The sequence below is a fragment of the Bactrocera latifrons genome, unplaced genomic scaffold, assembly GCF_001853355.1.
Source record: "Bactrocera latifrons isolate USDA-ARS-PBARC rearing strain unplaced genomic scaffold, ASM185335v1 scaffold_16, whole genome shotgun sequence".
Taxonomy (NCBI): domain Eukaryota; kingdom Metazoa; phylum Arthropoda; class Insecta; order Diptera; family Tephritidae; genus Bactrocera; species Bactrocera latifrons.
This window is the reverse complement of record NW_017535074.1, coordinates 775,318-790,346: the sequence shown is the minus strand read 5'-3', so window position 1 is coordinate 790,346 and position 15,029 is coordinate 775,318. Positions and strand designations below refer to the sequence as shown.

The window sequence follows — 15,029 nt, the reverse complement described above, 5'->3', positions numbered from 1 at the left end:
CTATAATACTCTCTTTAGCAACTTTGTTGCGAGAGTATAAAAATCGTACATGTTTTGATTTTTTTAAAGTATTTTTTCAAGTATTGTTTCATTAAACAACAACAAATAAAATCAATAACGAAGATAATACAAAATATTTCAGAGTGATCACTTTTGTGACAGGGCTAGAAGTTAATATTCAAATTCCATATAACCAACTTAGGCATCTATACCGGGTTTGATGCTCTAGACACACTTAAATGCAAATTTTTAGCATGTCCCAGACGAAATAGGATCTCTCGGCTGCTGTAGCTTATGTTATAATACGCTCAATGAATCGATTTTGCTTGTGACCAACCCCTATGGGGTATGCTCGATGCGGTTAAGATCCGGACATTGCGGAGACGATTCCAGCAAAATAATATTAATGTCCTGAAGATATTTTTGAGTTTCCTTTGCTGTGTGTTTTGGAGCATTATTCTGTTGGAAGACAATGTAAGACCCATTTTCACCTAAGTCTCCTACAGTGCCAAACAAATGACTGCACAGAATCTCAATATAAGATTCTGTGGTCATTCGTCCTTGCATTTTCGCCAAACTATTAACACCATTGGTACATCCCACGCCATAATGCAGTCTCCTCCAAACTTCAGCGTCGGGTAAACGTGGTTTATCTATATTTCGCACCTATATATGTTTATCCTTGCCTAGCCGCGTCCTTTTCGATCCCAAACGATTTATTTTGGTCTCTTCCGACCATAGGATCCTCTTCCAGTACCTTACATTCCACGTTTTATATTTTTTTCGCGAAATTTACCCACAACTTTCTGAGTCTATCAGTGAGTGGAGGTTTTTTGACTTCTGCACCGCCTTTTAGACTAGCATTTCGTAATTTTCTGCAGAAACCTTTAAATTATTATTATTTTATGGGCTATGGTCACGTATCCGCGGTATTTTCGCACTTTTCACTTCTTATGGTCTTAACAACGTTGCGTTTCTGAACTGAACTAAGTATTCTTTAACGAACTACTTTATTTTTATAAAACTGCAATTTTGCTACGAATTTTACTCACAAAATCACCATTCATCAATAATTTTTTAATCTCGATTGGTGTTTGACTGAAATCTAAGACGGAATGAAAAAAGTAATTGCTTTACAAATGAAGCATGATCAATTTCGTGAGACACTGTATATATATTTACAGTTTATAATATGCTTCCAATGATTTAGAAAACCTAAGCGTAAAAGTTATTCTTCTAAAACTGTATAAACTTCCTTTCAGATGCTTATAAATCTGAAAGGAGGAGAAACACGATCGAATATCACTTAATGCTTGCCTTTAGCCAATCATAATTTCATAAACACACTCAGAACAGTTAAGACTTCTCATGAACACTTAAAATAATACATCTAGTGAAGAGATGGTGAAATAATTTTTGTAAGACTTTTATAAAAAATACGATCTTTTTCGTTGAAATAATCACAAATAAATTTAGTGAAAGATTGGCCAAACTCAGAGATACATATATATTTATGTATGTACATATGTATTTAAGGAATGCAACTGCTTTAGTTTTCTAAACTGAGCTCATCGCATCGAACCTGCGAAGCATTAAGGTTCTATTGCGCAATTCAGAGCTGAGTAAAATTAACTTTAAGTAGATATATAATGATGTTCATGCTGACATCTGATTTGCATACGCAGTTATGTGTTATGCAAATGAGCACATTAGTTTATGAGTTCAGTTCGACTGTGCTTGTTGGTTCGATAGAAATAAATTAGTAGATATACATATACACATACTAGTTATATACTCATATACATAGTTACATACATACATATGTGAGCAGAGCATTGTTAAAAACCTATATTCACCACTTAGAGGTTTCGCCACGATTTTATTCCCCCTTGTAGAGGTTGTCCTTCAGGTTTAAGGAAACCTCGATCGGCTGCTGAATTTCGGTTTTCGAACCGATAGCCTACTAACCGTTAGTCACGCATTTGTCTCGACCGGTTGTCAGAAAACGAGCAAGTATCAAAGGCAGTTGTAAAGCCTCCGCTTAGAAAGCTGACATATTACACAATGTCCAACAAACAAATATCTTTATTTTATCATATTTGTTACTCTATAACTCCAAATCTGATTATCTCTGAGATCCCTCGCAAATAAAGTTTATAGATTAATTAATGAAATAATTTAGCAATTTTCATAACATTTTGCTTCAAATCAGTTCAAAGTCAAAATCCCTGGACATCATGATCTTAGATGGAATTGTCATCGTTCCATCGACTAGGACCATAAATCTTCCGTAAAACCTTTCTCTCTAAAACTCGTAACATCGAATCATCAGATGTTGTCATCGTTCACACCTCTGCACCATATAGCAGGATGGGGATGATAAGTAGAGTTGGGTCATCACTCTTAACAGGGACGTGGGAGTCAAGTCACGAGTGCGACGACTGTTTGTTTGATGTCAGAAGATATTTTGTTTTTCTCTCGTTAACTACCAGATCCATATGTATAGGTTTGGTCAGGAAGCAGCTATCTTCTATTCGGCTGTTGGACTACAGCTTTGACATCCAACTTGTTTCAACCTCTGTCTAGCTGGAAAATTGAAAAAAAAAGAGCCGCGTTGACTCTATCTCAATTTTTTCCAGAGAGCCTTTTCCACAACGCGTATACCAATAGGATACAGTTCAGTTGGAGGCCCTACCTTTTGGCAAGATGATAATTGTTGAGTGAAAATTCTTCAATGGACATCGTGGGTGTACTCTGCATAATATCTAAGTTCCAAGAACATGCTGTTTATTTTGCTAATTTTTTTAACCTATCTTTATCCTATTTACCACTTAAAAAAGTACCATCACAATAAGCGCAAACAAGGCTCCTTGGGTAGATTCACAATCACTAAAAGTGTTTGTATGTATTTAAGCATTTCTTCTATGTATATATTTCTAAATTTTAGCGGATAAATTAAGATTAATGTAAATAGAGCTGGGTCTATGCATGTATAGGGTGAGTCGAGCTGAGAAGATCTAATGTATTACATTTTCTTTCCAGTTTAAGATATTTCCAGATCAAACTTTTAAAGAAATTAACTTTTCTAAAAATATTTTTAAAGAAATAATAATTGTATTCGATTCGATAAAGATTGAAGAGTGGAGAATTGTTAATGTAATTTAGTAGACATAAACAAATAATCGGTCATACGTTCGTTTCGGTCGGTTCTACGTAATCAGATCAGAAGCCAGATTTTTATTCGGCTAAGGACCGTGTACTAGACTGTATTACTCAAAATTATTTTCCGAATGGTTTCTATCGCGAAAACAGCAATGATTAAATGGAGAAAAAGGGATTTTTTCTATATACTACTCATGCAAACTGGATTCGACTGAATGACTTTGTTATTACAGGTTTTTGGCAACCGAGAAGATTGAAATGGCAAATCGACAACTGTTAACATTACGATCAATTACTATACCTAATTGCAAAGGTCCCACTGACACACCCTTTACAATGAGATCATGAATGCATACATGAATGGTGCATTGATTTTTGTATGTACACATTTATATGGTTGTGTACTTATGTTAATTATAAAATATTTATCCATAAATACAAAGTGACTTATATGTGCAAGCAAGTTTAACTAAATCGAAAATACTGTCGTGGCATAAGAATTGTTACAACTTTGTAAAAGATAGTGAAGTAAACGGTATTCATTATTGGATAATATTCGACCGAATGGACCACATCCAGCAAGCAGTATAGCACCCATAGCTGAGAGCCGTCACGAAGACCGTAGAGAGTCGATTCGGCGCCGTTCACAGTAACTCGGATTGACGTATGGAACGACTTGGCTCATTTTATTATTGAAGGCGTACAAAATACAACTTGTGCAAGCACTGAAGACGCTCGACCTTCCCAAGCGACATTGCTTCGCCCTATGGGCTCTTGAAAAGTTCCAAGAAGATCCGACGTTTTAATTGTAAAATACAACTTGTGCAAGCACTGAAGACGCTCGACCTTCCCAAGCGACATTGCTTCGCCCTATGGGCTCTTGATAAGTTCCAAGAAGATCTGACGTTTTCGTGCCAAATTTTGTTCAGCGATGATTTTTTCCGGCTCAAGGCATTTGTAAACAAGTAAAATTGCCGCATTTCATACGAAGATCAACTTGTAAAGATTCAACAGCTGTCATTTCAGCCAGAAAAAACAAAGTTTTGGTGTGATTTGTGGGATAGTGGAATCATCGCTTCATATTTCTTCAAAAATTATGCCGATTATCTTGCCATGATAACCGACTATTTGAAGCCTGAAATTGAAGCTCAAGATCTCGCCGGCATTTCAACTAGACGGCGCCACTTCCCACACATGGCATCAATCAATTGATCCATTGAGAGAACACACTTCGGTGTCGCTTTTTCGATTGACTTTTTCTGTGGAGATATGTAAAGTCTTAAGTATTTACGGACAATTCCGCTTGGTTCAGGCCTTGGAGCAAAACATCACGCGTGTCATTCGCCAGTTACCAGTCGAAATGCTCTAACGAGTCATCAAAAATTGGACTCAACGGACGGACCTTCTGAGACGTAGCCGTGGCCAACATTTGAAAGAGATATTTTTCCAAAAAATGAATGTCAAAGAATTTCCTTTCGAATGATAATAAACATTCCCCATTAAATTTGAAGTTTCTTTGTTTTTTCTTTAAAAAGTACGGAGCCTCGAAATGGATCTCCCAATATATGCCACATATCCCTATATAGTTTCCATTTATGTATGTAGGTATTACAAATCAAACTAAAATAATAACTAGAAGCACCGCCAGATCTGCCCGTATAACTTTAACCCTTTGATTAATTCAATGGCTTTATTCTTCTTTTCTTTTTTATTTACAAACAACCGATTGTAACAACAGTTACATAATCACTTCGTGTTTACTATGAAAGCTATAACAATATAACGGAAGTGCCTCATTATAATATAACATTCAAATATAATTATGAAATCGATTACAACTGTGCTCATTAAAGTGCCTTCTCTGTTTAATATTGATTTTGAATATGTTTTCGATACAATTGTGTGAGATATTTACCGAACTCGAGCGCATTTAAGTTTCGACCGGCTATTACCAGTGCTTAGCAGATCAACATGCGCCATAGATCTAAATGTATATAATATATAACTCTGTATATACATATAGAAGTAAACGACTATCACACACACACACACACAACTTGAATATGCATTAATGCAAATTAATTATCAATTATGTAAGTGGGTGAGTAAATGAGTGCCAGAGTGCTCATGTGACGTTTATATTTAGAACGTATCAAATTCTAATATGTATTTTAGACCTATTTATAGCACGAAGTTGTTTACACTTTTTCCGCTCATATATTATAAAGTATTGCATACTTAATTATGGTAATGTAAAACCGATTTTTGAACCTCAATTTCTATAAATGAATGTATATAAGAATAGATATTTGCATAAACACAAATTAAATCGCATAGTTGGAGAGATAGAGAGAATTATGAAATGTTAAGGTAATATCTGAATGGAATAGCTAAAAATTATTTTACTATATATTTTTTTGGTAAGTTTTGTTTCATAATAAAATAGGCAGATCAAGCAAAAATGTTAGAAATTAACTAGAAAGGAGGCGCCAGGAAGTTCGAAAATCGTTGTGTTAGCTATATGGGAACTAAGGGAAATATTGACCCGATTTAACCCATGACATACTACTTCAGGAAAAGCTTTTTTCCGAATTTCAATTATATATCTCACATAATGATCGATATTGAGGGTGAAATGTCAAGGAATTTCGATTGAGAAAATTTCTGTCAAAAATTCTGGCACTTCAACGACAGTTTTCCGAAAAATTAAGCGTTTTTACTCAAATATTTCTATCTCCGTTAATTAAAAATGAGTAAACAGTTTCTCTCAGAGACAACGGCAACGATATCATAAATGATATTTTGCCATTTCTGAGAGATTTTTCAGAGATTGAAGAGTAATGTGCTGAACACATAGAGAGTGACAGGTTTCTAGATACATCTCTCAAATATTAAAATACACACGTTCTTATGAACAGCGGCACGACCACACGACAGCAGGCTCCTGCTAATTTAAAAATATTTCTAAATTTTCCGACGACAGTAGAGGGGAGAGAAGAGAACTCCAACAAATCATATCTGGTTATTTTTTAGGTCTTTAGCTGTCACAGTTCATAAATTCATTAGTGAAATAATTTAAAAATTGGTTAAAAAAATTTATAATCTACCACTTTTTTCAAAAAAAAAATTACTTAAAGTCAGTTCAAAATCAAAAGCCTTGAACATCTTAATATACTGAAACCTTATAAGTATACGTATAGTATATATTAAACAATTTTTAAGGGAAAGAATGAACCAAGGCTTACAAATAATGGCAATTCATCGAAAATTGTTAGTTATGAGTATTTCCGGTAACTCAATGAATACATTTTCAAATCCCAGCATTATTTTTTCCAAAATAAAATCTCATTCCGGGGTTGAGTATTGACTGCGAGAGAACAGCTTTTTGTCTTCTCATTTTACAACTCTCACTGAGCGATTTCTTCAAATGTATATAAAAGATATCTGTTCAAGGTTTGAGCATTCGCTACGAGAGAACTTCGTGTCGTTCCTCTCTATTTACAACTCTCTCTGTGTGATTGTTTCAAACAAGTTAGTAGGATCAAAATATCTTACATACAATATACAACTGGTATAGTAAGACTATTTCTAATACGAATGTTTGATCTTTCTAATACACTGATCATAGACTTAGTAACGCAAGCTAATTATATTAACGATCAAATATCAACAAATTACAACATTAAGCCGTTAAAATGCACTCTTTCTTGACTATTCAGAAGTTGCAAGATTTTACTAGAATTTATCAGATGAGCAAGCGTAAGCTATACTCTGGCGGATTAGAGGAAAAATATGATTAAATAGCATTCTCTCTCAATCACAATTTTCAAGATTTAACTAGAAAAGAGTTAATTTTTCTCATTCAGAATTTTCAAGTTCCCTTTTCTCATTTAGAAGTTACCAGATTTTACCAGAAAAATTTATGGAATCATGGTATTTATTTATTTTCTTGACTAGTTCTAGAATTTTCAAAACCTGCAAACATAAAAGCAAACTATTTCTTAGAGGTTTTAAAGATGTTTTAAACATCTTCTCCTACTTTTTGATATTAATCTTCGGCTCTCAATGTTCTTTGTCTTTTGTACACAGGTTGTTAACAGTTCACGAAAAAATCTACTTTTAGTGCAATTAACGGTATACTGGTAATGTTTTATGAGTGCTTTGAGTGTCAAAAAAATTTTTGTAAACAAAAAACCTTCAAGTTGTTCTTTTAAATATTTTTTTTCTTTTTTTCAAGCTACTTTACTTGTTGGCTTGCTTCATAAAAATTATAACGAGAGAAAAATTGGCTGTTAATAGCCAATAATTGTCAGTAAAAAAAACTGTCAACCAGCTATCACTCAGGCATGCTCAATCTCATTTTCGTACATATTTATAAACACATTTCTAATATTTGTTCGATTCGCTGAGAGTCATGATTTCAATAACGGCGTTTAACGCTAGAGCTCAAATGGGTTAGGTCAGGACCTAATATTTGTTTCGGTAGGTCAAGAACACTTATGAAAGTCTATATGAGTACACTTTTCAAATAATTTTCAAGCATAAATTAAATTTAGTGAAATTACTTGAAGTGCATCAGTCAAATTCTAATGAACGTCAAGCAAATGTCATTACTACGCATCGAAAAGTCAATACAACATAAAAGATGAAAAAAATCAAAGAGTTTACATATCTAAAATGAGTGGGTTAATAAATGTGCTGATAATAAAAGATAATGGAGATTATAAGAAAAAATAAATAATTAACACTTTGTCTCCAATAACAAAAACAAAAACAATCCACATTATGTGGGTATACGACAAATTGCTCGAATTCATTTGCTAAATACTATATGTGCCTACGTTTGTGTGTATATAATTGTATTTATGTTTGTATATATGCATGAATATGAGTAGGCATGCATGTATATATGCATGTAAGTATTTTATGTATATTTGTATGTAATAATGTATATACTTAATAACTACAAAAGCAGTAAATTGTATGTTTTCGTCGCTCTTCAGCTGCAACGCTCGCACTCAACTCTCGCTCTCCCTTGATTTTTCGTACGTCTTCAACGGCCGCCAAAGAGTTTAATAAATACAAGTATTCACCACGCTTAAAGGCACATGTACGTATGTAAATATTTGTATATACATATATACAAGCATGCACATATTTACACAAAAATCTTGCTGTAGCTGGTGAGTGGAGCCAAGTGCTTTTGGTGAGGGGAGTCATGCGCCAAGTTGAGATAAGAGAAACAATTGACACCATAGGTAAACTCGCGCTGCGTCGTGGCACAAAGCGGCAAGCGAGAGCGAGCGCGTCAAACCGGCTTTAAATAAACACATGCAGCGCTGCAGGCTGGTATTCGCCTTTTAGGTCTCTTGCCGAGCAGAAGTGAATTTGAATTTAGCGCAATTAAGTGAATTATTTTGCGAAAATTTACGACAAATAAGCAGAATTGTTGAAATATTTTTTGTGAAATAAATTTGAGATTTATCAAAGAAAATATAAAATACAAATTTTTTGTGGTTAAACAGAGAATTTGTAACAAATTTAAACTAACCCACTGCAAAACGAAAACAACCAAAGTGCATTTTAGTGTGTCTAGCGTTTTTTGTCATACAAAAACAAAAATAAATACTAGCGTATTAGAAATCAAACTTTGGCTAATAGTTAGCTACAACAAATAGAAACCAGAAAAAGTGCGTGCGACACGCAACGAACTGCAATTTGTAAAAAACAAAAAATACAAAAACAACACAAAATTCAGTGAAAATTTTGTAGAAAAACATTTAATTGCAAAACATAAGAAAAACAAGCAGTGAAAGTCACAAAAGCAAAAAGCGTACACTGAAAACACACTGCAAAGCAAATTAGCAAGCATTTAAAAACAACAAAAAAAATTGTTTTTTTTTTTGCACATTTTGCATTTTCCGCGCATTTCGCAAGCCAAATCGCTACATTGGGTGCAGCAAATTGTTGTTTACGCTTAGCCAACCACACGGCAGTCAGCACTGACCACAGAATCGGCTCCATATTCGCCACCAAGCAAACGCATCAAGGTGCACGGGACAGTGACAACGACAGCAGCAACAGCAGCCGAGGAGCGGACGGCAGTAAAAGCCTTAAAATGACAAGTGCAACAGCCACAAACATAAATCGCTCGCACAGCTTTGTGAACGCGCTCAAGTGGTGGCCACTGCAGGGTCACAACCATCAGTCCAATCATGCAGCGCATGGTGGTGGCGGTGGTGTGGGCGGCGGCGGCGGTGGGGGTTGTGTCAGCGCTGGTCCCAGCACCGCCAGTGGTTTGAGTCTGTTGGGTCATCTACACAGCAAGACGTCGACTTTCGGCAGCTCAGTGGCAGTGCAAAAGCTGCGCGAATCCAAATGGTTCAAACGCGATGAGCAGCGAATTTTCTGCGCCGTCGTCGAGTGCGGCTTCATTGTGGAGGTGCGCAGCAATATGAAACCCACCACCAGCCATAACAAGCGTACGCTACGTAGCAATAGTAGCGGCAGCGGTGGCAGCGTTGTCGATGAGTACGATCTGGATGTCAATAATGATGAGGAAGATGAGGAGGAGGAGACGCTGCAGCTGGCAATGCGAGCGCAGGATGAAAACGAAACACCGATGACGTCATGGTTCGGCATTGTCCTGTGCAAAACGGCTAAAGGTGAGTAAACGAACGACACGAAGGACAATAGCAGTAGCACAAACACACATACAAGTTCATACTTGCATATGTAAAGAATAGTTATAAAGTGGATGCTTTGGGTATTTATGTATGTGCAACAACACTGTAGGTTTGTATGTACTTGCGAAGATAGCGAGGCTTTATTGACGCTTTTGGGGCGTAGGGTGGCTCGGAAATGTGGTTCCTCGTGTTTGCAGTGCTGTATACAGCTTTGTATGTGTATGTTTGTACATTTTTAGGTCAGATTAAATGCAGGACCAATGTACAGCTAAAGCACATATCCATATACACATATTTATGTGAACTATATTCATGTATGTACATATGTATGTATGTATTTAAACGGCTTGTGTTGTAAACAGTAAAATATAATGTAAGTGGAATGCAATGTTTAAGTGAGACATATTGCATACATATGTATGTACATACTAAATGAATTATATTATTTCAAAGTGCAGATATAACCCTTGCTTTCGCTCACTGTGTGTAAGTTTGGTGAGCTAGTAGGTTTCTACTACAATTTGAAACTTACTGACCATTAAGTATTTGAAATTTTGTACACGTTCTTTTCTCCTCAACAAGCTGTTCATTTGTCAGTACCGCCGATATCAGATCAAAAACTTTTTTTTTTAGAAGATATTTTTACGAAATTCGGCAGAGATTATTGTCCAAAGTACTGCTACAGCCTCTAAAAACAGATCGGACCACTGCAGCATATATGTAGCTGTCCTTGTATGGAAAACTTTTTTATTTCACAAGATATCTTACCAAGATTTTTACCCAAAGTAGTGCTCCAAGCTCTGAAGATATTCTTCAAAACGAAGCCCTGTAACATATAGCACCACACTAACTTTTACTAAATAAAATATAAACTAATTTTGTACACTCATCCTATGACGCTTAGGTAAAAAAAATTTATTAGACAATTTATGCCGCATTTATACATACATATGTACATATATACTCCTATAGGTATTTTACGTATGTATATTACTCACTGAAAAGTCAAAAGTATCTTTTTGTATCAAAAAGGACCATTTAAACCCATTGAAAAAGGTTTCTATTTAGCAAATTTTAATTATAAAATATTTTATTACCTTGTTATAACAAAAAACATATATTTAAGTTAAATTGTGCTAATTAGCCTAATGTGCTCGGCTGCGCGCGTTATTTCTCGAGTCGTTAGCCGAGTCAACGAAACGCTGCCGCACAAAGCTCCTTAATTTCAACACGTTCACACGCTTAATTTAAACGATTCGCGACTCTTACGAAATGCCTCAAATTGTCGTTTGCTTTTGGCATTAGAATTAATTTTGCTTTGCAAATAATTTGAAAAAAATATTAGAAATGCGAATGCATTTGCATAATCGATGGCAACACGTGGCTGTAAATACGGTATAATGCGCGCTACATGCAATTAGTACGATGCTAAGCTAATTGGTAGACACTTTCTATAGCACGCGGCAAGAAGAAGTGATAATTGTTGCTTTTGTTTTAGCGAAAGTACAACTGAATGCCTATTTTTATACTATTTATCATTATTTATGGTTAATATCGTTAGTATAAAGGTTTCATATAATTACTATTGTTGTTGTTGTCATTAGTAAATATTCGCCAATGTACAGTGGTTAGTGGTAGAAATTTTATTCAAAATTTTCAAAAAAAAAAAAGCAAAAATAATTATTTTCTTTGTTTTAAGGCAAAAATAAAATCACTGTTTTTCAAAAAAATAAAACAAACGAATTCTTTAAAAAAAAAAAACAAAAAACAGTGATAGCTGTTTAATTTTTTAAGACAAAACAAATTATTATTTGTCAAAAAAGAGAATTTTTTGTCAAAACAACAAAGATTTTTTACATTAAATTTATGTAAGTTTTAGAAAATTCATAAAAATTTTAATTTCATAATTTTGTTTTTATCATAAATAACTGTTTCAGTAATAACTTTTTGGTACAAAATTAATTAAATAAAATATCTGAAACTTTATTTTTTACCTCGTGACCAAATTCAATACTAAAAGAAACAAAATTGTTTTTTTGTTTTTCAAACTGATTTATAATAAATTAGAGAATTTAATTATTTCCAATAAAAACAAAGAAACCCCATTAATTTGTCTGTATCAAAACTATAACACTCTTTACCCATTTCTTATAATATATACCCTCTAATGGCTTCCTAGATCTTTATCTTGATTTTTTATCCGTCAGACTTATCCAACAAAAAAGGTTTTCCATCCAAGCATTTTGTTCCGATCGTTCAGTTTGTATAACTTTTATATGCTATACTGGTCTAATATCGGCGATTCCGACAAGTGAACAGCTGCTTGGGAAGAGAAGGTTGTGTAGAAAATTTCAGATCGATAACTCAAAAATTGAGCTAGTCCCTTCGCTTACATATATGTACATACATAAACAGACGGTCGGGCAGACAGAAGGCTGAAACGACTCGGTATATCTTGCTGGTCATTTACATACATACATATATACTTTAATTTATATAATTTTAATTAAATTATAAGATCTCCGACATTTCCTGCGGTTCAACATGTCAAACATAACGGTATATATTTCTTTTAAATTAATATAGTATGATAGTGAAACTATTTTTCAAGTATTCATTTAGCTTCGTGATTTTTTATAGAACTTTTTGCCACTGTTGTCACTCTGGCCGTGAGATTAATATCTATATTTAGCTAATTACCCACAATTTTTCAAACTTTAATCCATTGCCAGCTCATACAGTTATAAAATTGTGAATCAAGTGTCAAAAAATAGCGAAACAACAATTATGCCAATAAGCGACAGGATTTACAGAATTGGAATAAACACTCTCTACTCTATACCCACATCCATACATACAAGTTTTAATGTACTATATGTTTACTCATGCCCCTTTATTGCTTGAGACGTCATTTGAATTGCTGCAACAAAACAATTACACACCTGCTTTGTCTAATCTAATCTAATCTAGTCACCTGTTCAATAAGCAATAAATACTCTCAATGGAAAATAATCGTATTTCACGCAAAAACAAAAAATGCTGCAATTTCAATATATTTTTTTGAAATACTACGCTACCAAGTAAACATATACGCCAAAAAAAGAGGAAAACAAAACAAAACGGTACCGAATAGCGTTTGCGTGCACTTTGTGTAGCCACGATTGTTAAGAATTAAATAAGTAAGCGTACAATGAAGCGTAAGAGCAAAGCTGCATCAGGCGCGGCGAATCTTCTAGAAACGCCGAATGAACGACGTGCCGACTGGCACATTTCACACGCAGCCGAAATCGTGTGTAAAATCACTTGAAAACGCCAAAAATCGAAACGAAGAGCGCCAAGAGCGTAAATATGATCCACTAACCAAATAATTAAAATACAAAAGCAAAATTGGATAAGAATTTCATTAAGTGAAGCAAGTAGAAACGCGCTAAAACTAGTTTTTAGACTATCTAAAGATAACTCTATACGCCAATCTAGCTGATTGGTATAGTTTCTAACGGTTTTAGCGGTTATTCACTATTATTAGCCAATTAAAGAGGCGGGAAGAAGCAGGCGCCCAAATGACACGACGCATTCTTCGTTGCATTCCTCGGCTGCAAGCCGTAATTTGTGCGGTTTCTGCACGCCGCACAAGCGGCTTAGATATTATTAAACGTATATACATATGTACATGAATTATAAGTATATAATAGTTTGTCAAAAAAGTCTTGCGGTATTTTCAGTTGGCGCTGAGAGCGCGTAGTTCAAGTTTTATTCGTCGCATCGGGTCATGCTATACCTTTTTGGAACGCTCATTTCACGCGCTAACAAGTGTTTGATTGATTGTCGTTTCTTTTAAGTCGTTCGTGAGTTATAGCGTCGCAAACATGGAGCAAAATAAAGAGAAAATTCGGCATATTTTACAGTACTACTACGATAAAGGCAAAACTGCATCTCAACCCGCCAATGAAATTTGTGCAGTTTATGGGCCCGTTTCCATTTCTACCGCACAACGATGGTTTCAACGTTTTCGTTCTGGTGTAGAGGTGGTCGAAGATACGCCACGTTCCGGAAGGCCTGTCGTCGGAAATTGCGAAAAAATGAATTGGTCGAAAGAGACCGGCATAGTGGCAGCATCGGTCAAGAGCTGGGCATGAGTCATCAAAAAAAAATTTATGAACAATTGAAAATTCAATAAAAATACCGCAAGACTTTTTTTACAACCTAATATGTACCTGTGCATGTATATAGTGCGACCAGCAGCAGCAGTTTGCGCTGTAGAGCGGAAAACATATTGGCTTGTGAGCCAGCGCTTAGGCGCTTATTGAACGCTCGCTCGGTCGTCCGGTTTATGAATTCCCACATTTGCCCAGTGTGTGGCGCCTTATTTACAAGCTTTACGTTTTTATATTAACATTTTATTGCTTGTTTTTAGCTGCTTTTGCCATACTTCTTTTATATTTGACGGCGCTAAGTTGCGCAGAGCAGGCATGCGCTCTTTAATGCAAACTCACCACACTTGGGGGCCACACTCTCTTAACATGAGGCAAACGTAGGCAAATAAATAGATGTGCATATAAATGTATATATGTATGTTGAATGCTTGTATTTAGAGCTACTTGCTAGCGCTTCATCACTGATTGCCACATCTTCGGTTCAGTGGTAAAAAAAATTCCTGAATCGGGTAGGTCCTGGGGGTTGACTTGGTTGAGTGGAGCACAAAGGTGTAGATATTTGTATGCATGTATGTATGTATGTATGTTTATTTGCATTAAAAACGTCTGCACTGAACTACTTTTATATATATGTATGTACATATGTAAATATATATTTATGTGTGTAGTTGCGCGTTTGCCTTTGTAGATATGTATGTAACTAGTCGCGTGCTTCACATCTATCGCAACTTTTAAGCACTTGAGTAAGTCGTCTTATTTGCAATAAGATAGGCAGGCAGTTGTTGTTGTGCATGCAAACGCGATAAGCGATAAATTAATTTTAAAGCATTAAACGCTTTCAGATGTTTGCAGTACACTTAGCCACGTCCGTAGGCGAGGCTATATATTTAGCAAGTGGATAACACAATTTAACGTTTTTTTTTATATACGTATTTACTGTGTGTATATAATGTATATTATGTATAATAATATTATGCATATGTACATATGTATGTACACATAAAATTATATAAAAAAAAATTATTTT

At 34.9% G+C, this 15,029-nt stretch overlaps 2 protein-coding genes across 2 annotated transcripts in view; one reads left to right on the top strand and one right to left on the bottom strand.

Annotated features, from left to right (window-relative positions):
* LOC108966414 (pre-mRNA-splicing factor ATP-dependent RNA helicase PRP16) overlaps positions 1-15,029 on the bottom strand; it is a 47,314-nt gene that overhangs the window by 19,753 nt on the left and 12,532 nt on the right. The window lies entirely within an intron of this gene.
* LOC108966415 overlaps positions 8,502-15,029 on the top strand; it is a 12,934-nt gene continuing 6,406 nt past the window's right edge. The window contains exon 1 of the mRNA XM_018929294.1: positions 8,502-9,827. Within this exon, the coding sequence (XP_018784839.1) occupies positions 9,281-9,827 (547 nt within the window). The 5' untranslated portion in view covers positions 8,502-9,280. The remainder of the gene's footprint in view (positions 9,828-15,029) is intronic.